Source organism: Mirounga leonina, unplaced genomic scaffold, assembly GCF_011800145.1.
Source record: "Mirounga leonina isolate KUSES-001 unplaced genomic scaffold, KU_Mleo_1.0 Mir_126, whole genome shotgun sequence".
Taxonomy (NCBI): domain Eukaryota; kingdom Metazoa; phylum Chordata; class Mammalia; order Carnivora; family Phocidae; genus Mirounga; species Mirounga leonina.
This window is the reverse complement of record NW_023270314.1, coordinates 2,243,175-2,269,939: the sequence shown is the minus strand read 5'-3', so window position 1 is coordinate 2,269,939 and position 26,765 is coordinate 2,243,175. Positions and strand designations below refer to the sequence as shown.

Here is a 26,765-nt window from a genome sequence, read left to right as displayed (position 1 = left end):
TGGAATCTTTCCTTTCAGAGAGAACAGTGGTTTCCGATCTTTGTTTTTAAAGCTGCAGATATTTTTATGCCCATGAATGCAAAGCATCATATACAAAGCAGATTTTTATAAACTGTGGCAGGCCTTGCAATTGGCCTACTTTGCATCAACAGCCTCCAGCTGGCATGCCTTCTGCAGATGTGCTTAAAAACCCCTGGGTGGGGGCTTCATAGCCACGCACAAGGCCATTGTGCTTCTTTAAGCCCCACTTAAGAACATATCACACGCAAGCACCACCTGGTACCGACGTTTTCCCTCCTACAAAGCGACCACTAATCTACTACTATTGAGTGCTCACTAATCGCCACATATTTTGTTAAAAGTTCTACGTATTTTTTCCTTACTCAATCTCCATAACAGACCATTTCACTGAGTCTTCTATTGAATAACTTCCCATAGGTCCCCAAGTTAGCAAGTAAGTGACAGAGATCTAGAGACTGAATTTTTTAATGAATTAATTTATTATATAGTACATGTCCCAGGGGAATGGGCCTTAGAACAACAGGTGAATTTTAGTAAATTCCAGAGGGTGGGGAGGGAGGAGGCCTGAGGGATATGCCAGGAGCTGAGAGATCACCGGGCATCCAAAATGTGGGTCGCTGAAATACCCACTGGGAAGAACCATCTGCACCAAATGTTCTCATTATTTCTCTCATCCCCTTGATTTGTAATTCAACAGATCAGTGATTTTTTTTTTACTTGTTTAAATAAAAGCCTTTTTTTCCCATATTAGTGTAAATCTTATTGCTCAAATTGCTTTGCTAACTTTTAAATGAGCCGTTGTGATAGGCAGAATAATGGACCCTAAATCTATCCTCACCTTAATCCCTAGAATCTGTGAATATGTTAGATCCCACGTTAAAGGGAGATTAAAGTTGTAGATGGAATTAAGGTTGCTAAACAGCTGATGTTAAAACAGGGAGATGATCCCAGATTGTCCAGGTGGGACATATAATTAATATCATTAAACGTGGAAGATGGAGAGAGAAGGAGGAGCCAGGGAAGGGGGGTGTGATGAGGAAGCAGAGGTCAGAGCAATGCAGTGTGAGCACTCAGCCACCCTTGCTGGTTTTGAAAATGGACAAAGGACCACGAGGCAAGGAATGTGGAGAGCCTCTAGAAGCTAGAAAAGGCAGAGAAATGAACTTTCTCCCTGGAGCCTCTTAAAGCCCAGAGAGACTGTACTGGACTTCAGATTTACAACATAATACATTTATGTTCTTTTGAGCCACCAAATTTGTGGTAATTTTTTTTTAAGGCAGCAGTAAGACATGAATACAGCTGAGGTGATGGAGTACTTTGAAGTGTGGGGTAAATGATAAGGGGGAGTTGGATAACTCTAACTCTAACTAGCATGAGAATGAATCCCTGGAAAGCTCATGTGAAGATGTCTGTGAGGAGGGAGGGGGGAAGTCAGGGCAGGTGCCATCGAAGAAAGAAGTAGAGTAGTAGCACAGCGGTGGAGAGAAAGAGGCTTTGAAGCCTGTGTTTCTGGGTTTGAGTCTTGGCCCTATCACTTATGAGCTGTGAATTGTGGATAGGTTTTTTAAAAAAAATCCTACATGCCTCAGTTTCTCCCTTTAAAATGAGATTAAAAATAGTACCTACCACCCATAGGATTGTTGTGAAGATTAAGTAATTGAACATAGATGAAGCACTTAGAAGAGGTTTTTGGCATACCCTTAATTGCTTAATAAATGTTATCCAGCATTAAGGTGATTATTGCTATTATTCCGGTTTTCTGCTTGGTAACTCTGGGTTCCTTGGATTCAAGCTTATCAGAGTCGTCCTTTGAGGCTGGTTTCCTCAGTTCTGCAGTGGTTCCCGGGATCGGACCCGAAGGACGGCGGCTGTGGCAGTGGTCGTCTGGCAGAGGCCAGAACAGTCAGGAGCGGACAAGGGAAGGGAAACGGGGGCCTGACAGTTGGTGAGGCCACTGCTAAACTCCAGCTACTTTGTAAATCTGTGACGATCCAGCCTGGTTTCAAATGCAGTGAATTCTCCGCTGTCAATGCAGCAATAGGTCAGAGAAATTTGACAATCTTTTAGTCTTGACTTCCTCAGAATGTTGACAACTCAGGAAGGATTCCTCTTCCTTCCTCCTTTTATTCTTTGAGAATCTGGGTGAAATATGGAAGTCTATAAAATCACGATTTAAAAAATAAGATGCCTTAAGCTGAATAAATGTAATGCTCTTTGTCAAGAAAGTGGGGATAGCATAAAAATAGCCATACTCCTAACCTCTGTTTAGGTTTCTATAATTCGGTTGTATAGTGATCATCTCTATTACCTTTCAGAAAATGTAATCTACTCCTGAGTATCACACATGGAAGTTAGGGGAAAAGACAATTGAGTTTTATTTCAGGCGAGTTTGAAATTAAAAGTGGGCATAAGAGATAAGTCTCCACACACCAAATTAGCTTCAAATTTCTTCCCCAAAGCAACCATAGTATGAGTTAGGAAGTGTAGCAAATCCCATTTAATCCTTAAAATTTTAATTAATTAAGAGTTGAACAAGAGCTAATGTAGGTCTCTTTGACTGAATTCACCATAAAATCCGTGGATGACCTGACTCGGTACGACGTCGCTCGTACTTGGAATGGCCGCTATAGGCATTGGCCTCCCAAAAGGCCACGAGCGTGTGTGTAGCGAGGGCTGTCTTGGCAGGCATAAATATAAATTGCATGCTCATTTAAACAGAACTTTCCCGTACCCTCTACAAGAAAAAAAAACTGTTTGTAAACGTCTTTTATTAAAAAATGTTAGTCTTTGGCGATGAGACAATAGGAAATTCTGAAGTGATTTAATGAAGACTGATGGAGCAGAGAAATGAAATGGAGTGCACGGCCCAGCAAATACTGATGGCCAAATTGTATCCTTCCAAAGATGACTGAATGGGTAGAAGAGTGGAAGCTTTTAGTAAGACCTCAGAAGTCTGCATGGCAACACATTTCTTTCAAAACACTTTAGAATAATTTTACTGTGGGCCAGTGTGGCAAATCAATTAGGAAAACAGTACAAGTTCACATTATTGAGGATGGAAGACAAAAATGAGTTAGTGGAAAGAGTTCCATGTTCTACTAAAGAACTATGGATTGTTATTAGACCTTTGAAGGGATTCTGACAGTACTGAGTGAGGTAAAGTACCTTTGTATTCAGAATGGATTAGAGAGGAGAAAGATGTGGGCAAAATGACTTGTCCAGATGCATCCTTATCACTCCATCCCAACCCTATCATCCTAGTCCAACCACCATATCGCTTGCCTGGACTACTCTATAACAGCCTTCTAATTAGTCTCTGCTCTCACTTTTACCTTGCAATAATCTGTTTTCCTCAGAACAGCACGAGTGATCTTTTTTAAAACATAAATCAGATGTCAGTCCCTTGCTTAAAACCTTTGGTGGCTTCCACTGCAATAAAATCTAACTTCCCTCAGTGATTTAAAAAGCTTTCTGTGACCTGGCCCCCATCTATCTCTCTGTCCTTCCTCATTATTTCCTAACTAACTACCCCAGCTTTCTTTCTATTCCTCAAACATCAAGTGGCTCATGTCTCTCTTAGAGCTAGGCACTGGCTAGTTCCTCTTCTTCTTCTTCTCATTTCTGGCTTCTCCTCAGCATTCAACCCACCTTACACGTCATCTCCTTTGAGACGTCTCCCCTGATCACCTAATAGAAGGCTGTCACCTAGCCAGTGTCTATCAGAGCACTCGATTTTAACTCTGTGAAGTACTGGTCCCAATAGGTTATTTTCATTTACCTGGATATTAACTATCTCCTCCAACCAGGATGTAAGCACCATGAGCGCAAGGACTTTGCTTTGCTCAGGCTGTTTCTACCGCCCACTGAACAGTGTCGAGCCCATGGCAGTACCAAATAGATCCTTACTGTTGAATAAATGTAGTTTTTAGAGTGAATGGAAGGTGATTTTAGATGAAGTCACCCAACTATGGGATATATACAATAAAAACTCACAAGCTATGAAAGAAAGATAGACAGCTGAATTCTCAGCAGTGTCTGAGGACAAATCCTGGAGTCTTTATACTTCCCCACGTAGCTTCTCCTTTTTGTGAGTGTCACAAACCATTGAAAGTCTCATGTCATATCCAGTGTTTCTGGTTGTGCAAATAGTAGTCTGATAAAACCACCACTACCCATTGTCATTTTCCCAAGAACATCTGAGCCTCCCTTCAAAATCCCATTTGCAGACATCATAGCGGAGAGGTGTGTTATGCTATTAACTGTCTCTTCCAAAGGAGAGCAAGGACAATTTACAGAACTCCAGACTATCTGATGTTGGCAGATGAAATGCCTGCAAGAGCAAAAAGGGAAATATATTCTATGTTACTTGAAAGTGTGATTATGAGGGCTCCACGAAGCCATTGCAACTTCATATCATTCATCTAAAAAATGGGGTTTTAGGGATACTTACCTGGAAGGGTTTTTCTGAGGATAAGGAATAACATGGGAGAAGAGCCTAGCACATAGGAAGCACTTCAAAGATGGGGATTCTTACTCCTCACGTTTTTTTCCCTGGCTTTTCTTAAAAAAGGCAAAGTAGCAAGACCTGACTGAGAATTTTTGTCACAGTGGAATTTAGAAAAAAGGCAAGAGCATCACATTTTCAGTGAGCACCCACAGAGAATTTCAGATTTCTCAGAGCGCGCCCACTGGCAGGTCTCCATGTCTTTCTCCATGGAGCAGTTTTCCAGTAATTTGTATCAGTATTCTAAAGGGCTCTTCCCAGGATCGGCACTATACGGTTGTTTAGTTCGTACACTGTGCAAAGGCAGCTGGCCAAGAGGCCCCCCCTCTTGTCACGGAGCTCTGTGCCCGGGGATCTGGGTTGCACAGAGGCTGCATTTTCCTCATGTGCCTAAAGGCATCCTGTAGTCTGTACCCGGCCCTCCCAAGCACATGATTTTCCAAAATATCTTACATTTGCAGAAAATATGGCTGAATGGCATTATAAAGTAAGCGACGGTCTTGTTTACATTTTCTGAGGTCATCGGGTTTTTTATTTGCTTGACTGATTCGGGCGGGGGCGCTGTCATAACCTAATGATTGTATCCCAGCTGCCTCAGAAACCGCATTAAAACCCGAAACGAACTTGTAGGTGTCGGGCGGTCGTTGGTGCGGAAGAAGGCGCTCCTCACCTAGGCCATGTGGTTCTGCTGTGTTTGTTGCTGCCGCTGCTGTTGTTGCTGCTGTCGGCGCCGGGCGGTCCGGAGCTTTTCGAAGCGCGCCTCCATTTCTTCCAGGACTTTTGGGGTGTACCGGACCACCAGCTTGACGCTGTCTTTGGCAGCCTTGAGCAGTTCCACAGCTTTCTCGTGGTGCTCGCCTTCCACGCTCTGGAAAGACAGTGACAGCTCTTAAAGGGGAGAGCTCGCATGTTCCTCTCCCTGCGGGACCAGTCTGCCGCCAGGATCAAGTTAAAATCCCACTTTGACACTGTATGGTGACTGACGTAACATAATAAAATTAAATTAAATGTAAAAAAAAAAAATAAAAAAATGAAAAAATAAAATCCCACTTTGAAATGTCAAGAAGCGACAGCAGATGGGATGCATTGCCATCATCACCATTCTTTATTGTGTTTGAGGTGGAAGTGGAGGCAGGTTAGGATGCACTAGGGTACAGAACGGATTGAGTGGGGCTTCAAGTCTGGAGGGTGAGAAGCCATCAAGACCTAAGATACCGCGCTAACGTTTAGCGTGGGATTTCTAAATTTCATCTGCAAGAGTAAATGCACTGGTCAAGGAAATTCTGAAAGAATTAAAAAAAAAAAAGTAATAAAGGGGAACTTTCCCTATCAGATATTAACGTTATTAGGGATCTATCATGATTAAAGCAGTGTCTTGTTCTTGCAGTAAGAGAGAGAACACAGAGTCCAGAAGCACATCCAGCGTGTGTAAAACTTTGTTATGTGATAAATGTGGAATTTAGACCAAAGGGGGAGAGGACTGTTAAATAATGATGTGGAAACAAATAATAATTAAATGATAGAAAATAACGTAGAGCCCAATCTCCTAGTCTATGCTAAATATAACTGATTAAAAATTTAAATGGAAAAATAAAACCATAAAACAACTAAAATGAAGCAGAGCTGAAATGTTCATCTTGCAATGGAGAAAGAACTCTTAAGTAAAAATGCCAATGGAAAAAAAATCACAAAATCAGATTTATAAATTGTAAGTTTCTGTATCTCATATACCATAAAAAGGCCAAATAACGAACAAGAAAAAATATTTTTAATATATGACAATTCGTTCACATTCTTACCATGAAGAACTCTTGAGTCTATGAAGACCTAAGCAAAATGGGCACATGAACTCAGGATGTCTAAGCTCCCTTGCAATGAAAGAAGTACAGATGAACACAAAATATTTCCTTTATAATTATAATTTAAAAATGGTGAATATGTATTTTTAAAAATGTGTATTTCCAAGGATGTAGGGAAATGGGACTGTCATATACTGCTAGTAACTTAACACAAACTGGCACAATTTTTCCAGAGGGCATTATAGTTATGCATTGAATAAGCCCCTTATAAAGAATAATTTATTTTCACAGAAATTTACTAAGGATATAATCATATGCATATATGCACACATACCTATAAGGTAGGAATGATGAAGCAGAAAGCAAAAAATAAATCACTTCTTGGCTTTTGAGTTCCAAGTCTTTTAAACATCATGGTACAGATAATAGCTGGGAAACCATGTTTTTACTACAAGTAAATACAAAGAGGTCTCTTTTCCCAAACCTTCTAAAGATTCTCCAGGTTGGGATTAGGGAGAAGCAAAACAGAAGAAAGCTGTAATCGGACATTACAGGGCCCCAAGAAAAGGAGATAATCTTCCCTGTCAGCTGATCCTCAGGGCAAATGACCTAATTCATATTTTATAGGATCAAAGTGCAAAGGTGTTTTTGACTTGCTTCCTGGATGAAGCTCCCAGAAGAAAACATCTGCGTGAGGAGATAGGCTGAGAGAGTGCAAGAACACCTGAGAGTGGACGCAAGTGGCCAGGAAGGCCACCCCAAATTGGTTGAGATCACATTTTACAACCCAAGCAGAAGGGGGACTAAAAATGGATATTACATTGAGTTACAAAAAAATAAAATAAGTAAGTTGCACTTCAAGCACACTTCAGTTATATCTGGAAACTCATAATTGCTACATTATACAGATTTGGAGACAAGAGATTGTGTTCCAATTTTATCACTTGCTTCAGCAAGGTGGATGTGGTCCGAGAAAAAGAAAATGCTTTGAATTTAGCAACAAGGCAGCCATCATGGTGTGTAAGAACGCTATTTCATCACGTGTTGGAGTATTAGGCAGATACTAAGGATTTAAGAAACGACCATGATGAGCCCTGGAGGCAATTTACAGAGCCACCCCTTCACCAAGTCTGGGGTAAATCGAGAGCAAGTGGTTATAAATAGCAGCTGGGCAGAGTGAGTTTTTGCCTGTGGCTCAAGCCTAGGAAAATAGGCTTGTTCATTGATCAATTCATTCTCTTAATTATTCATTCAATCATGGACTTGGTCACTCACTCAACAGATGCTTATTTAGCATTTATTCTATGAATTCTATTCTACCAAGTTCTTTGGAAGAACGCTAAAGGATAGGGGAAAACTTTGACAATTCTGCACAATATCATCCCTGTTTTCAATGTGCTCAAAATTTCTAATTTGCCTCAAGATGAATTGTTAAGATATGAAAATCTCCTTCAAAAGGAAATCTGGGCTACTTGGTTGTTTATGCCTTTCTCTAATTTCTTTTTTAATATTAACATTTATGTGTTTATATATCTCAGTAACACTGGTTCACCCGTTTTCTAGGCCAGATGATTAGTCTCCAAACTCCTTTTTGGCTTTTGTTCTGTTTGCTTTCATTTAATAGGGTTGGAAATTCTAGGCCAGACCTTTAGAGGCCCATTATCTCCGCGTAGGCATTATGCCTGCAGTTTAGAGTTGCCACGGGAGGGTTGTGGTACTAATACATGGGGCCATCAAGCTCTCACCATAGGGACAAAGAGCTGCGAGAAATATGGCTGGTGTGCCGTATCCAGCCCCACTGAACCATCAAAGTTACCCTCTCCCACCCCAAACTCTGTTGTCCCCCAGAGTTAGCAATTTATTAAAAAGCAGACTCCATGGGCTTTGAATCTAGAATTGTTGCCCTGATGTTCTTTCTCTGGTTTAGATGATGACTCAGCCTCCTTTGGGCTCACCAGAGTTAACAGGTCTCCTGGTTTAACTCTACCTTTTGCTTTGCTTTCTTCACCAGGGCACAGAACCTTCTGATGGGATCTGGGCAGAGTGTCATATGTCTGCTTCCAAAAATGCTTTGTTCAAATAATACAAGTTATATAATTGAATGGTACAAGAGAAACTAAGAGGTAACTCAGAGATTCGGGAAATATAAGTATGTTTGTAGAATGTACTATTTCAAACACTCTTTAACTTTATTTTTCAATTGTTTTCAGAAAAATGTTTCAACTCTTGTCTTAATGACTGATCTGGATGGCTTCTCCATGGGCTTTGCCTACTTTATGAATACTTTTGAGTGCATATGGTTGCCTCTTTAACATATAGTTTATCTTCTGAGTGCTTTTAGTCCCTCAGTTCAACTTTTTGGAAGAATAGGCTGGGGCGCCTGGGTGGCTCAGTTCGTTAAGCGACTGCCTTCGGCTCAGGTCATGATCCTGGAGTCCCTGGATCCAGTCCCTGGATCGAGTCCCGCATCGGGCTCCCTGCTCGGCAGGGAGTCTGCTTCTCCCTCTGACCCTCCCCGCTTTCATGTGCTCTCTCTCATTCTCTCTCTCTCAAATAAATAAATAAAATCTTAAAAAAAAAAAAGGAAGAATAGGCTGTTTTTTCTACTTTTTTTCTTTCTTTCTTTCATTTTTTTTTAAGGTAAGAACGAAAAAGCAGATCACCTTTCCATGGAGGTCTTATTCCATGCATAAAAAGAAGCCAAACTATCTGCTCAGTTAGGGTATACGTGTTGATGCGCAAACACTTGTTAATAGGTATTCCTTGAGCCCTGAAAATGTATCACCTATCCCTAACTTTTGGCTTGTTCTACTACTCACTCTTAATGAAAGTATGCCTTATTTCGAGCTAAATATTTAAAACATGTTTTGAAATGTAATAGTTTATTTGTCGACAATTGAACTGTTTCTATCAAAGCTGTACATATAAAAGCCATCCTGATTCAGAAATTGTCCTCTGTGACACCTCGCTCAGTTGGAGCAGTCACTGAAAACCTGCAGCACCAGCTTGTCACAGAGCAGGAAAATGTGGCCCTTCAGTAATTTGGAGAAACTTAGCGAGGCTTCCCATTTTAAAGCAAAATCCCCTCTTGCATTTAAAATTGGAAATTCTGTATGATTAGATTTCATTCTCTTGCTTTAAGAATTGTGGTGTACCTACTGCAATTTTAGGAACTCATAAGCAAGGATTCATTTAGTAAAGACATCTGGTAAAAGTTAAATATTATTAAGAAGGCGAGGGGTGGTAAAGAAGGCATGGGGGAATAGTAGGTACCTAGGAAACATTTAGACTAAGAGAAGTATGGCCCTGAAAGAAAAAAGGCCCTAAAGAGAAATATTATCGACCCCACAGTTATGCATACTTTGGCCATGATCATTCACTGAAATGAAGTAAAAGACATTTCTATCCTGAAAATAATGTATTTCTCCTGCTAAATCTTTTAAAAGTATACATAGAAATCAATATGAGAGAATTTAAATCATTTTTTGTCACTTCCAAATGCATAAATACAAGCTAAAAATAGTAAATTGATATAAAAATCATAATCCTGTAATGTTAATATGTAAGAGAAGATATTTCATTCAGGAAGCTGGGAAAAAAATAACTCAGTAAAAACCAGATGCGTACTGGTTTCATCAGCAATCTTATGCAGTTGTAAGCTCTAGGAAGCTTTAAAGTTAGTTAATTTGATGAAAGTTTAGTAAGTCAGTGACTGGTAAATGAACCAACTTAACAACATGACTACCTTCTGATCTTTCTTTTTTTTTTTTTTTAAAGATTTTTTTAAATTTATTTTTTAGAGAGCGAGCGAGAGAGAAACAGCATGAGAGGGGTGAGGGTCAGAGGGAGAAGCAGGCTCCCCGCTGAGCCGGGAGCCTGATGTGGGACTCGATCCCAGGACCCTGGGATCATGACCTGAGCCGAAAGCAGACGCTTAACCATCTGAGCCACCCAGGCGCCCATACCTTCTGATCTTTCAATAGCTCTTCTATTTCCACAGGTTGGGAGATATCAAAATGGTTGCTATTTCATGGTATGCTCAATTTCCTAGTTGATTAAGAATCCTCTCTAATAAAAGAACTTTGGATCACACTGCAGACACTAATTTGCTCATGACTTGTGTTTTTTCCCCACGGCAATAGGGAAACTAGTTATTAAATTTTGACCCTGGCTAGCCCTCAGATGGAAGAGATGCCCGTCCTGGGAAGGAAGCTTGTTATCTGTGCATAATTAGCTGTCAAATGGTCTATGCCCAGGTCTTCATGCAGGTCTTACTCTGTGGGGATTACTTGAACATAATCCCGGCAGAGTTTGCTAATAGAAAAGTTGCTTAAACACTTTTTCAGATAACCAAGAATTGGCTATACCTCTCAGTTATTCTAGGCATATCTAGAGCCAAGTTTATGCCTGGGCTCCTAACATGACATCAGTCATTCCTTTGGATGTGACCAGGGAGTAAATTACATTAAGAGCATTGCATCATAATATCTAGGTAACTCAGGAACTCAGAACATTATAGCTGTAAAGACCCTTAGAAACAATCTTAGTTATCTCCTTGTATTTAATCTTTTGTCTCGTTAAAACAGCCATCACCACTTACAGTTACAAAATGATTGTCTTGTGATGAGAACTCTTAAGATCTACTTTGTTAGCAACTTTCAAACACACAATACAGAATTATTAACTACAGTCACCAAGCTGTACGTTACACCCCCATGACTTATGTTATAACTGGAAATGTGTACCTTTTGGACAGAGATTGGTTTTTTGGGGTGATGTGAAAGGATAGGAACTAATGACAAGGGTAAGATCGGTCAACTCCTAGCTCTAAAGTGTATGAGTTGGCTAGTGAAGGAGCGGCATGAGGGCTACGTGAAGGGCTCGCTATTAGCGGGTTATGATTCTCACATTTGAAATGATCCAGTATAGTCAAAGACAGACCAACTCCTTTTCCACAAAGGTTACAGTGACTGATCATTTTGTTCTTATGATAGTTTTTCTTTTAGTCCATTAAGGCATTTTATTATTTTAAAAGTACGTATGTCTATATATAAAAACATGCGTGTGTGTGTATACTCTAACATTTATTGAGCACTTACTAAGTGTAAAGCACTGCTAGCTACTTTCTGTGCATTATATCTAATCCTTATAACTCTATAAAAATGGGAATGGAAAGCTTAAGAAATTTATCCTAAGCCCCCAGGTAGTTAAGTGGAACAGATTAAAATGAACTGAGATCTATCTGTTTCCAGAGATTAGACTCTTACCAAATCCATAGCATTAAACAAGATATTAAAGAGAAAGTAAATATCATAGGGGTGGCTATTCCCTGTTTCTGGCTTTTTTTAGACCAGTAGTTCTTAAACGTGGATGTCCATAGGAATCAACTGAGGCATTTTTTAAAATATTAGAGGCCTGGCTGTATCTCAGACTTGCCATATACTCAGCGATACGCCCTAGGAATATGTGACTTTATAATACAGCCAGCCAACCAGGCACTGATACGTAGGTCAGTGTTTGGACACAGTACTCTAGGCTATAATTAACCCAAATAGTAAATAGAGTTTCTCTACTATGTTATTCTGGGAAAGAGAGCTCGGTAGGCTAGAAAATCTTGTAATTTTGCCTTGGTGTAGCTCTAGAATCATCATTTTTGGTTACTGAGAAAACCCTATACATATTAATCGGGTATTTAATTAAGAATGGAATATCTCTGCACAAGCTGCAGGACATATTCAGAAAAAACTTCTGTGACTTTTTGATCCATTCCTTTCCTCAAATATGTTAATTTCCTGTTCTAAATGTATTCTCTTTTGCTGAAGAAAAGTGGCAAGTGTATAAAAAGTATCACATTTATCCCTTGGAAAAAATATGCTAATATTCTCCCATAGTACTCTGTTCCTGCCTAAATGCTAATATCTATTTCAGTGCACTGTAATTTATCAGTTTACAATCATTCTGCTGTCACCAGACTGTCCAAGGGCAAGACGAGTCTTATTTATCTCTGTGCTCAACATCTATGCTGTGTTCAATTAATAGTCAATGAATAAACCATCTTTCTCCCTTCCCCCCGGGCCCTCCCTCCCTCCCCCCCCCCCCCCCTCTCTTTATATATATATATATATATATATATATATATATATGTTATAACACACTTTTTTCTATTAGGCTAAGGAGCCAGTACTGCTTTGGTTTGAATTTGAGCTTCTTCACTTATCAGCTCTATGAGCTCAGACAAGCTGCTTATTATCTTCAAGCTTCAATTTCTTCCTCTGTAAAAGTGGTATCATAGAGTATCTACTTCTAAGGATCATTACAGGCATTAAACTTAATGTACACAAAGCACCTGGAAAAGTGTGTGATATTTAAAGAGGATCCAAGAAATGCTAGCTCTTTGTGATAACCTTACTGTAGGGCTTCAGATGCTTAAGGACAATAGCAACAACAAAATCTAATTTTGGAGTAAGTAGACATTTCCTTTATATTATCTAGGGGCAAAGTTTGCTAAATAAATTAACAGTGGATGGAGTTTGTTGGAAGAATGTTTCCAACTATTTAGGTAAATCAACTGCTTCTAATTACTGTCAAGTAATTTAGAAGCACCATTTCCATACATGCAACTGATATGTTAATTACAAATGATCATTATTTATTCATGAAAAACTATTCTTCTCAGTCCCTCCACTGTGTCCCACTTTGTTAAGGAGAGGAACAGTGGGTAGGAGATTTGCTTGATAGTAGCATGCATAATGTGAGCGAACCTGAGAGGGGAAAATCAACAACTAACCCAACACTACAAAAGAGTGGAGAGGCTGACAGGAGAAAAGAGTGTCTATAATTACACATATTTTCATCCTGTGAGAGTAGTTATAAATATAAAAATTTCTGAACCATGAAAGCAGAGAGTGCAGAGCATTGCCAGCAGGCCCAGGGGGCAAGAAACCTAGAGGGAACAAAAGCTTTAGAAGAAAAATCAGCACCAGAAATCACAAATCTAGCATATGGGTGATCTCAGCTCACCTTTCAGATCTGGAGGCTAAAATTGGAAGCAAATGCAGCTACTACACTTCAGTTGTAATGCTTTATAGTAACTGCTCAACTCTTGATGTTCTGGCACCAAATGAAGGAAAAAAATTCCTGATGGTTGTTCGGATGAAGATTAAACACACACACAAATACACACAAACATGTCATAAATGCACACACACATTCAATAAACATATGTACACACACACACGTGCACATACACACAGGAAACATACACACACAGACACAGACACGCAGGAAACATACACACACATACACAGACACGCACAGCCATCTTCAGGAGTACAAATGTGAGCACTAGAGATCTGGTAACAGAAGCAAGCAGCATGGGAAAATATTCCCGGGAAACGAGATCTTCCAAGCAGTCTGTTAATTTTTGAGGAGTAAGTTTCACCAGGAAGTCGAGGTTACAGCAGACCCTTCCCAGCCGTGATTCACCTGACTCGTCTGCTAAAATGCATGCCGTGTCCGCCCACGCTCTCCGAAGCCTTGACACTGTGACACCAAAGCCCTGAGGTGCAGAGACTCCTGCTGACGTTCAGAAACAGTCACGTAGAAACTGCCGGTTTTCAGCGTTTGCTTCCGGGTGTGGTTTGGCAAACGGGAGGGGTGTGGAGGCATGATAACCACCATCCCACATACCCCCAAAAAACTGCCTCCCCCATACTCCCCACTCTTATACTTCACTGAAACATGCAAATAATATCTCAGCCACTAAAATTTAGTGTGACTCCTTCATCAAATCATCAAACTGACCCTTAGTATAGCCTGTGTGACAGGGCAGAAAGTCCAGGGATTGGAGTCAAGAGGGTCGAGGCATGTGAATAGTAGACAAATCATTGATTAAGAGTGTGATCGTTAGGGGTGCCTGGGTGGCTCAGTCGGTTAAGCGGCTGCCTTCAGCTCAGGCCATGATCCGGGGGGGTCCTGGGATCGAGCCCAGCATGGGGCTCCCTGCTCAGCGGGGAGCCTGCTTCTCCCTCTCCCTCTGCCTGCCGCTCTACCTACTTGTGCTCTCTCTCTATCTGTCAAATAAATAAATCTTTAAAAAAAAAAAAAGAGTGTGATCTTTAGAAAATGCTCTTCCTCTTTGTGCCTCAATTCCTAGACAGAGACAGTCTCTGGTTTTAACACTCATGTCCCAGGAAAAGCCTCAGTCCCGGGCAACCCGAGACGGTCGGTCATCCATTAAGATGCAAGAAGATGTTGCAAAGAGGACACGGTAGCACCTGGTACATGGTCTTTCTTCAGTAAATATTTGTTTGTTTTTAAAAAATCAGCAGCCCTTGGGGAGTTTGAATTTTCAGTAGACACGAGGGGAAGCGATTTTATCAAAGAAGGATGGGTCCACTGAACACCAAAGGGCAGCGTGAAGAATGGGAAGGGAAGAAGAGATCTGACTTAAGAGAAAAGTTTGAAATGGTAGGTCTCCTGGCACCTAGGTCATTATTACTCAATTTGCAATTCTGCCCAAGACCCTAAATGCAGACCCAGCATGATCTGCTGCTTTTGCAGGATCCCAAGAATGGTGGAAGCTGGCTTAACATGTCAAACTAGTTTAGAAGGAGTACCCAGGTTCAGTTGAGCTCTTTTAAATGTTAATGAAGTAGTGTTTCATACCTCAACACTGGCTAAGATCCCTGAGGACAAATACCAGAGCCCACCCTTCAAACAGTCCCCGCTGAATTTTAGGATCAGTGGCCTGTTATCATGATGGGGACAAGGCTAGTACTGGAAGGTTCTATGAAAGATTTTGCAAATTAGAAAAAAGGCTTAATCAAAGGAGGTATGGGGGAATCTTATTTAACTAAGCACGGTACACATTATCCTATCTTCTCTCCCTGCAATAACAACTGGGATTCTGTCAACCAGAATAGTGTTTTGTTTTTGTTTTGTTTTTTTCCCCTTTGGTGTCTTACTCTAGTGATCTCACGGAGACCATTGTTTTCTAAGGGGCGTCTGAGAAAATAATAGGTTCCTGAAATTATTCAGTCAAACCCTTCAAAGGATACACTTTATCATTTAACCTGTTTTAGAATCCTAGATGCCCAGGCAATTCATATAAAGCATAAGGGAGAAACATAAAAAAATCTAGGCAGAAGTCGTCTGAGTCCAGAGCCGTCAAATGTGTTTCCTGTGAAGTGTAAAAAGCAGCAGGGACATTTATGTTGTTGCGTACCATGAATAATAAACATTGATAATAGCTATAACATTTAATTTAATTGCAGAGACTCAACATTACAGATGCCTTCTTGCCGGAGAAGTGAACATTTAAAGGATATTTTGGGTTTAGTGTCCAATATCTCTCTGGCTCTGCGTATAAATGTCTTTTCCAATTAAAAGCACACCCACAGAATATTCTTGGATTTGTCACCAGTGACTTACACTAAGATTTTTCATGTAGGTCCACAAAATAAAACATTTCAAATGCTTTAACTGGCTCTAACCTCCAAAGATTCTTTTCACCCCTCCTCTCTGGTTCTTGCTGTCACTGGCCATGCAGCCAACCAAACTAGACACTTTGGGGACATCTTTCATGCTCTCCTCAACCCACATCCAATTAACCACCATACTGATTGATACTGATTCCCCATTTACCATCTCATCTCTCCTCCCTCTTATTTCTTATGATTTCTTGCCTGGATTTTAAAATATCCTCTATCTTCTCTCTTATCACCAAAACTCTTCTCCAGATTCTTGTCTGAGTCCCTTGGTCTCTCCATGCTGTTGCTTAAATCCAGTGAAGAGCAGAATACCCACAGCTCTGGTAGACACTGTCCTAGAGAGCAGAGACTGGGCCACATCAATCGTTTCTCCCCAGTACCCAGCACAGGGCACAGTACTTACCCAACGTCTACTTCACCTATCTGGGGAGAGCTGGCTTAAAAGCTTTGACCCACAGATTACCAGCTGTATGATTTAGGGCGAGTTATTTCATTTCCCTGAGCTTCAGTTCCTACACCTGCAAAATGGTGTAACATTTTCTTCAGAGGTGTCATTTAAGATTTAATGAACTACCTATGTAAAGTACCACGTACTAAACCTGGCCCACGGAATGCACCCATGCACCCAAGAAAGGCAGGTTCCTCTACCCGATGAATATTTTCTCATTTTCTAGAAATAAAAATAAAAACTTGTATAACATGCAAAGTACTTCCCTCAAACAGGTGGGCCCAACCTTGTTTCCTTATATTCATTTTCAGTATATTGGCAACACGTATTTCGTTTTTACCATGTATTTTCATGTTTCCATAATCTCTCAGTCTTATTCCCCCAGCCTAGAATGTCTTTCCTTCATTCTCCTGTGGTAGTAAATCTCCACCCATCATTCAAAGTCCATTCCAGATAGCACTTCTTTTCTTTTTTCTTTTTTTTTTTTTAAGATTTTATTTATTTATTTGAGACAGAGAGAATGAGAGAGAGCATGAGAGGGAGGAGGGTCAGAGGGAGAAGCAGACCCCCCGCCGAGCAGGGAGCCCGATGTGGGACTCGATCCCGGGACTCCAGGATCATGACCTGAGCTGAAGGCAGTCGCTCAACCAACTGAGCCACCCAGGCGCCCAGCACTTCTTTTCTATTAGGTCATTTTCTTGCTCCAAACACCTTACAGCGACCTGTAAGGACTTTCCCTCTGCACTCCCAGCTGACCTCTTCAACTTTACCTTCTAAGACTCTCCCCCTCCCTCATACCCCAAATCACACTGGAGTTGTTTTTTGTATTGTAGTGCCTCATTCATTTCTGCCAAAATTTTGGTATGACTAGCTCCCTGTCATGAAGGGCTCAAGTAAAAAAAAATGCTCAACTTTACTATTAGCTAGGGAGATACAGATTAAATCCAGAATGGGACAAAAATGATCCAATTATTTTTAAAAATTGATAATACATTGCCAAAGATTTGGTGAAATTTATGTTCTCATACAATGCAGAAGTATAAACTGGAGGTCAATTTGGCAGTGTCCATTAAAATAAAGTATGCCCATATCTCCCTAACCTTAGCCCCATGTCAATATTCACCCTAGAAAAACAGTCACTGGTACACATGAAGATTTCCATTAAAGCCGTGTTCACAATAACAAACAAAACAGAACAAAAAGCCAATTGGGTAACGAGCTAAATGTCCATCAAGGGGGAAATGCTTAGATTAACCATGGTACTCACACACCACAGAATACTACACAGCAGATTAAAAATGTAAGTATATACTGACAAGGCAAGATGTTCAAGACATACTTCTTAAAAAAAAAGATTTATTTGAGAGAGAGAGAATGTGAGAGTGAATGTTGGGGGAGGACAAGAGGGAGAGGGAGAGAGAAACCCAAACAGACTCCCTGCTGAGTGTGGAGCCCAATGTGGGGCTTGATCCCACGACTTGGAGATCATGACCAGAGCCGAAACTTAAGAGTTGGATGCTCAACCGACTGTACCACCCAGATGCCCCCCAAGACATACTTCTGAGAAAGCAAGTCACAGAATAATAAGTACATATGAAAATATCAATGCATTTTAAAAAATTACTTATAAAAATAATAATACCTAGCATTCATTGAGTGTTTACTATTAGGTATTGTTCTAAGTGCTTTAAATTTATCAAAATAGTTACCCTTCCTAACAGCCTGGTGAAGTATGTAATGTTATCATCCCAATTTTGTATGAGGAAACTGAGGCACAGTAAATTTCCAAGGGCACACCATTAATGGGTAACGACTCTGTCTCCCCATTTGCCTTGTAATCACCACTCTGTATTGCCTTATGTGTTTAGGTCTAAAAACAAATAAATAAAGTTGTGTGTAACATTTAAAGTAATTAAATGTTGTGTGCGTGTATACTGAGTGCAAAGAAAAATGTTTGCATAAATACCCACTCTCACAGCGTTTCTTCACGAGGGCAGGTGGAGGGAGGAAGGAGCTAGAATGGAATGAAGAAAGGGAAATAGTTAAAGGGATTTAAAAAAAAAAATTGACTGCATTCTTTTCACACTGAATTACTTGGAAATTTTATAAGGATGTATTCATATTTTTTTGTATAATTTGTTTTAATACAATAGCCCAGTATCATCATAAGGAAAATGACAGGGAAAGTCATTCTAGAACAAACCAAAGAAGGTGGGACAAAGGGAAATTTTGTTTAAAAAGTGCTTTGAGGCACATCTTTGAAGTAAGTTGAGCAAAAATAAATTACAACTGTAATTGCCTGGGTAAATTAGGTGAAATGAAGGGATTTTAGCTGCATGACCACAGAAATTATAGATATAGAAGTGTGGTCTGTGTGAGCCACCGAGATTCCGTTTGACCAGTCGTGACTGAATGTTTTTTCTGTTGGTACCGTTAATTTGCTGAAAGCTGTCCAAATTTTCCTTTCTTCCACGTCCTCTCGGTTGTTTATTGGTCTGTGCTAGCATTTTAGTTATATGGCCTGGTAGATCATTCATGCTGAAGCAGGAATGCTATACATCCAGGTTTTCAGGGAGTGATGTTTGAGTAAGAAATGGTGAGGAAGGATTATGAAATACTGCAGGTTTAATTTTTGCTTTTCACCTAATGGCTCCTGAGATGAAAAACTGCAGTGATTTCAAGCTTGATAGATGTGAGATCCCAGAGACAGGTACAAATCAGTCCACCCAGGAAGTTTTTTGAAAAATGACATGAGTCGGCTTTATAATCCTACTTTTATATGATGATTATTGATCCTCTGCCCCCTGTCCCCCAAATAACAATGTGGGGCAACAAAGAAGGAAACAGAGTTATTCCCTACACAGCAGATTCAAAATGAGATCTGTTTCTCCTCTTACTAAGCAGTAATGTCCACGCCTGATTGCCCTGCCTCTGATTGTGGCCCTTTTCTAAACCACTTTTCACACTGCAATCACAGTAAGCATTCTAAAATGCGCATTTGATCATGTCACTCTCTTGCTTCAAATCCTTCTCAGTTGCCCTATCGCTTAGATACAGCCCGAAGTCGTCAGGCCAGTGTGCCTCATTACAATCTGGCCCCTGCTTATATTTTCAGGCTCCAAACAGAAGAACTGGCAATTTTGTCTCAGGTCTGGACTCTGTTATTGCTCCCTGTGAGGTGGCTCTTTCGTATTCCTTGCTGCCTCCACCTACCTGTAGCATCTACTTGCCTATGAGTCTCGTCTGCAGGAGGAGCCAGGTCTGGCCCTCCCATGTCCCGGTTATAAATAAATAATTGCCCATCCATGATCTCCCACAGAACCCCACACTTATGCTTATTTCTTCCCCAGACCCATAAATATGAAATCAGATTTATTTATTTATTTTTCTGTCACCAATGACTAAGACAACACCAGACCCAATGATATTTTGCTGAATGAATGAATGAATACCTAAATTTTACAAATTGGTTAATGTTCATCAACAACTTTGTAAGTTAGCTATGTTGTCACTTCTCTGAAAAGACAACAATTTCCTAGTTAATGGCCACGGCTGTAATTACAAACGAGTAACAAGGATCACAAACATTTTTTTCAGTTCTTACTATGTGTCAGGGACCGTGTTATGCCATTTTATTTTTTAATTTTTTTAAAAGATTTTATTTATTTATTTGACAGAGAGAGACACAGTGAGAGAGGGAACACAAGCAGGGGGAGTGGGAGAGGGAGAAGCAGGCCTCCCACGGAGCAGGGAGCCCAATGGGGGCTCGATCCCAGGACCCCGGGATCACGACCTGAGCCAGAGGCAGACGCCTAACGACTGAGCCACCCAGGCGCCCCCGTGTTATGCCATGTTAACACCAAAACATAAAAACGAGGAAGCCACTGTTATCATCTTCTGTGATGAGGAGAGCAGGGCTGAGAGAAGTTACTAAATTTCTCCTCAAACTCCACACATTCCACTGAATTAGTCTGTGAGAGTTCAGTCGCCCAGTGCATTCAGAGTGTCTGGCAGATGCCTGGGCTGTAAGCTCTCCAAGGAAGCCTTTCCTGTTACTTTTGCTCCTGATTTTGGGACTATGCTTGTGTTTCTGCCTGCGTCATTTCTAAGCCTAGTATCTGGGGATTTTTAAGTTGCCATTTTTAAAAAAGATTTTAGTTATTTATTTATGTATTTGAGAGGAGAGAGCATGAGAGCACAAGCAGGAGGGAGGGGCAGAGGGAGAAGCAGACACCCCGCCGAGCAGGGAGCCCGATGCGGGACTCGATCCCATGACCCTGGGATCATGACCTGAGCCGAAAGCAGATGTCTAACCGACTGAGCCACCCAGGCGCTCTAAGTTGCCATTAATGCAGTGGCAGATATACTGAGTAGAAGATATATTTTTAAAAAAGTTACATTTTTTTAATCAGCAAAAACTTTAAAAATTTAAAAAAAAGGGGGGAAGAAGCTACTGCCACAGACCTCATCTGTAGCCCCTTGTTGCTTCTCCAACATGCCAGGTGCTCTTCCATCTTAGGGGCCTTGCACTCTTTCCCGGGGATGGAATGTTCTTCCCTACATACTCATGGGGCTGAGCCCCTCATCTCCTTTCGTCCTCTCCTCAAATATCACCTCACTGATGCTCCTCTGACCACCCAGCCCCACACCCTCTTCTCCTGGTACCCTGGCACTCCCCAACCTCCTTATACTGTACTGATTTATTTTTTTTTCCCTTAATACTTGCCACCACCTAACATTATAGATGTTTATTTACTTATTTCATTTATTGTTTATCTGCCCGACTGGAATAGAAACTCCATGAAGGGAAGAATTTCCCAATCTCTCTCCTTTTTTTTTTTTCCACCAGAGGAGCCTGACTGCCTCAAATAGTGCCTTGCACACTATAGATGCTTAAAAAATACTTTTTTGAATGAATGAATGAATATCAAGACTATAACTGGGCAATGTTATATAACCTTGTTTGGCTACATATATGATCTAGATACAGGGAATTTAACTATCTTTTGTCAACAGATAGCCCGATTTTTATCTGTCAAACTAAAATTTTGGTGGAATAACTGAGCAGCTAATGTATTAGAGAAAGCAGATGATGTGGTTAGATCTAGAGAGAGTAACACGACAAAGATAAAGTTTAAAGTTTGACTCAAGTCCCACATTTCTATAAATAACTGAAAGTGCATCAGAGGGAATGTTAATGACTCTATTTGATTTGTTTTATTCACAGAATAATCAAATATGCCTAATAAGTTGCACATAATGAACTTCTTGATGATTTTCTTAATAAATTTATTAGAGGTCAAACAGGTTAAAAGTGATTGGGGCTTCTTTGTGGAACACTCCAAATATGTGCAAAATATTATTCAATACAACTGGAGGAAATATTTTTAACATCAACAAATATTAACACCATAAAATGATGTGTGATCTGATAACTAGTATCATACAGCTTTGTATTATCCCTCCCGCCAATTTCATTTAATAAAATAAGACCCATGTGAAATGGCGTGTGCAATGGGTTCCTGTGGGAATTAGCTCTGTCTCAATTGCTATGGCATGGGCAGTGATATTTAAAGTTGCTTCTTACATTGCTTAAGAATGAATAATAACATAATAATCATTTAAATTTTCTAAAAATTTAAACAGGATCAGAGACACAAAAATAAAGAGAATTTCAGGATTAGCAACAGTCCCCCCTCCCAGCCTGGTGGTCAGCCTCATTCCAGACCCATTATAAAACTCAGAGAGCTCTCAGGGTCTCAGGTTCCCTGCAGACTTCAGTTCTAGACTTTATGGAGTGGTCAAATATGATACTGTGCCATCTAGATTCAGGCAGAAAAGTGGAGAGTTCTTAGCCTATTTCTGTTCATAACATATCGGCACAATATTTCTACCAATCACCCAAAGCTAAATCTAAGGCCAGTTATGAGTAATGTAGCCATTTCTATTTATGAAAAACTTAACTTGATGCTTCCAGGAGAATTAGATAAAAGTGAGCCCCTTTAGGGTATGATCTATGTTTTGTTTAAACTGCTTCTTTCTCAGTGCCAGGCATAAGGGCACCTGGTTAATATATATATATATATTTTTTTTTTTGGCAGTCTGATTGACTCCTTTAAAGTGATTTCTTAAAATACTGCCTGCCTGTAGAGAGAGATTCACTCACAGTGAGCTGTCAGTCTCTGTCTTCGTCACCCATGGTAATTAAGGTCAATGGCAGGGTTCCTTCTCATGGATCCTATAATTCTGAGACAAGCCTTGGATGCAGTCTCCTTTCCAGAATGGTTGTCATTTGTGAAATTCCCTACATGCTATGATTCGGTAGAAGTCTATGGTTCAATACGACACACTTTGCAACTTCCTTAAACGTGGTTATACCCGATGGCTGAACTTAGAAAGGTGTGGTTCCGGCACCGCGACTGCCAAGACTCCTTCCCTCCTTTTCCCGTAGCTGAGGCTCAGCAGCTAACCTCTAAGTGTGGGCATCTGACATGAACCTCCCAGTAACCACACAGAGCTTATGATGTGTTATATGACTGCCTTCTGTATCAGCTTCCTCTTTCTTTGTAAACGTAATCAAGAACAAGACAAGATCAAAATCCATTGTGCAAAACTGCACAAACTTGGCTTAACTTAGGTATACCTATGGAGCCGTGGTATATTAACAACATCCTAACTGTGCTTTAGGTTGGTGCCAGCAGTCTGTAGGCCAATATTTAATAACCTAAAAGAATATTCTTTCTCAAGCCAATTAGGCTTAAACTGAATCATTAAGCACAGCTTTTAGGCAATAGAAATTGGCTTCTCTGCTAATGGTTAAAACAATAACCTGTAATTGGGTCTGGTGAATTCCTCAAAGCCAAAATGATGCCAGATCTTGATGTAGCACAGAATTTGAGGACAAATGCTGTATTCCTTCGAGATAAACCACATAGTTCTCAGCCAACAGAAGAAGGATGATTACTTCCATTTTCTGCATTTGCAAATCAAGACTCTGTAGCAACAGGAAATACAGACAGACCCATCTGCGAGTTTGAGGAAAAAGACTGTTGGATAATAACATACAGCAATAATGGTGCATGTTTTGTGGAAAGATGAAGTCTTCTTTTTGCCAATGCTATCTGTATTTATTAATTCTCTCTTTACCCTCATTGCTATTAGGCAAGGTAGATAGGACAGGTGCCCTTAAATCAGTTTTGAAGATGAAAGAACACCAAAAGATCCAATGACTTGCCAATACCAGCCAACTAATAGGATCCATTTGCCTCTGGACTTAGAATGGTCAATGGGGGACTTTTACTGTCTCTTGAAGACAAACAGAGAGCAAAGGAAATGACTTAGTCTGAGATGAGAGTTTAAATATATATGCAGGCAAAATTCTAAGATAGGAAAGGGACTCTTGCCTGTCTTAAAGGAAAGTTATTTACATTTACAGTTAACATAAATAATAGTTAATAAGAATTAATGTTAGTGGCAGGTACTTTCACACACTTTCTCTTAATCACATCTGCCCTGCGAGAAAGGTATTGTCATTTCTGCATTATGCATAATGAATTAGAGTTTCAAAGAGTAAATGATCAGGCGCCTGGTGGCTCAGTTGGTTAAGCATCTGCCTTCAGCTCAGGTCATGATCCCAGGGTCCTGGGATCGAGTCCCACATCGGGCTCCCTGCTCGGCGGGGAGCCTGCTTCTCCCTCTCCCACTTCCCCTGCTTGTGCTCTCTCTCTCGTTCCCAAATAAATAAAATCTTCTAAAAAAAAGAGTAAATGATCATATTATGGTTAGAATATCCTTACGCTCCTCAGAAACGATAAGAACTTGAATTTTAACGTCTTAATTGAGATGGTGAAAATATCAATTGTCAAGAAAGTAACAGTTTTCTAATTTCCATTAAAAGTAACATAGAAAGACAGAAAATGGTTTCTAAAGTTGCTCTCAGGTGCCAGATCTTAGTCAAGTGGTACAAGGGTATAGAAAGAAAATGTAAATAGAGAAAAAACAATACCATACTTAAACAGTTAAAAAGTATTATACATTTCATTTCATAATGAATAGCCATAGAAGGTATCAGAAATCCTTAGACTATTACCAGATTTCAGAATTGATGGACATCAAGATTCCTCTCACACTTAAAATAAAAGGAAATAAAACCTTTTTGGTAGCACCTGTAAGAATCTGCCCCATCTGGTTCCCAACCAACTCTTGAGTTCATCTTACTTGACTCTCCATGATGCAGTCGCTCTGCTCATATTCAGCCAGTCCCACGTGGCAAGTCACGGACTTCCTTCTCTGGGTGCCCCCCCACAAGCTCTGCCCTTGCTGTCTGTCTCAGCGAGACTATCCCTACCACTATTAAAAGTAGCTTCTCATACTCTTTTACACAGCACCTTGTTTTCTTCTCCTTTTCTCTTTCTGACACTTGTCACAGTGCTTAATTATAAGGCAGCTTTATATCAGGAAGTATAAATTTGTGTTTTTTGTGTGTTCCCCCCCCCCATGCCCCTTGGCTTCCTTCAGTCCACACCCAGGTAAAAAAAAAAAAGAGAGAGACTCAAAAATAGCTGAAAACCTTTGGCTGTACAGCAGAAAGAAATGGCAGCATTGCTTTTCATCATCCAAAGACGAGATAGAATTGGGGCTGGGAGAAAGGCAAAGAGGAGGCCACAGGGCTCCATTGACTGTACAGACAAAAAGTAAAAGGAGAAAAGTTCCCAGAGTGGGAGGGGAAGAACAGGAGTAAGGTGGGAAAAGATTCAGCACATGCTGGCCTGACTATGGAAAACCAATTTGCCCCCAGCCTGTGGACAACTGGTCCTATTCCATAGTCCCGGACAAGTGTAAGCCCTCTGGATTTAGGACATTAGCACACTGCAGAAGGCTGGATAACGGCCCACAGTGGTCTTATTCCCTGGAACCTATAAATGTTGCCTTACATGGAAAAAGGTTCTTTGCCGATTCTTAATTAAGTTAAGAATCCTGAGATGAGGCGATTATCCTGCACAATCTAGGTGGGCCCTGAATGCAACCACAAGTGTCCTTATACGAGGGACGTGGAAGAAGATTTGACACAGAAGACAGAAGGCAGAGACCTGAGCGAGGTAGCCACACGTCAAGGAATGCAGGCAGCCACTAAAGCTGGAAGAAACGAGAAAAGGACTGTCCTCTAGAGAGAGCCTCTGGAGGGAGCACAGCCCTGCTCACACCTTGGCTTTGGGTCATTCAACTGATTTCAGACTTCTGGCCTCTAGGACCATGAGAGAACACTTTTCTACTGTTTAAGCCATGAGGTTCGTGATAATTCGTCGGAGCAGCCATAGGAAACTAACCCACATCTGGAGTGAAAATCTCATTATCCTGGCCAGTGCAGAACTGAACTCAATCATCAGGGTGATTTCCTTTAGGTTGCGAGAAGTGATAGATAGATATATCACCGGTTACATATAGATTTATGTGTACATACTTATTATTATTATCAGTATCATTTTCTTCCTCTCTGCCAGGCAGAAAGTTCCATGAGAGTTACAACCTTTTTTATTTGGTTCGCCATCTATACCCGGGGCTTAGCTCAGCAGCTGTCACATCATACTTGCTCTACAGATAATTGTTGAATGAATGAAAAAAAAATTGCTAAAATAGCAGCACAAAATGAGGAAAACAAAAACAACACATGGTAAAAATAACTCTGAGAAAGACTGCACCAACAACTACACTGAACGGTCGAATACCCATTATCAGCAATCTAAATAGGGATTTAGGTCAGTCTGACCCCATGTGTAGGAAGGCTTTCTAGCATCTAGAGATTTGTCCTTTATTACTGACTAACCGTGAGTGTTCCTGGCACCGATACGTTTTCAGTCAGTTTTACCAGCACAATCTCAGTGGATGCTCGAAGCTCCAGGTTAGCTGCTAATAACTGAGAAGCAATATTCGCAGTGCCCATTGCTGCAGGCTGAGACCACAGGGCGGGAATACAGCAACTGTAGCCCGTGAGCTATTGCTACCTTTCTATGGGGGGGGGGCAGCCTCACGAGCCACCTCCCAATGAGGGGGACCAGACCACCACCTGCTCAGCCTTGCCATGTACTGGATGATATGGTGCCTTGCGTGTGTGTCATTCCCAAGGTGACTGGGATAAAACAACACGGTTGCATTTTTCGTGGCTCCTTCATAGCTGTGAGTGCAGTGTCACAGGAAGTCATCCAGAGAACAAAAACTTTCAGTACTTGACTGAAATTCCAGCTTGCACTCCTATTTAATTATAACCGAAACAATCCTCCACTCAGCTGGCGAGAAAGGTGAAGAATCTGGAAATGAGTCCCAGGCAGAGAGGAGACGTGAGGAGACTAGCTTTCCTCGAGGCCCCGGGGCCGAGAACGGAGCTGGGGACCCTCACACCAGGCGTCTAGGGAAAATGAAGACTGAGGCTCTGCCTCCCTGCCTGCCCCCTCTGAGGTCTCCGCCTGCTCCCCTCTGACAGGCAAGCGGACGTGGGCAGGGGCCTT

The 26,765-nt window shown here is 40.9% G+C and overlaps 1 protein-coding gene across 1 annotated transcript in view; it reads right to left on the bottom strand.

Moving 5' to 3' along the window:
* Positions 1 to 26,765, bottom strand: part of LIN7A (lin-7 homolog A, crumbs cell polarity complex component) — a 113,421-nt gene that overhangs the window by 2,179 nt on the left and 84,477 nt on the right. Inside the window, exon 5 of the mRNA XM_035002068.1 lies at positions 5,196 to 5,393. Within this exon, the coding sequence (XP_034857959.1) occupies positions 5,196 to 5,393 (198 nt within the window). The remainder of the gene's footprint in view (positions 1 to 5,195; positions 5,394 to 26,765) is intronic.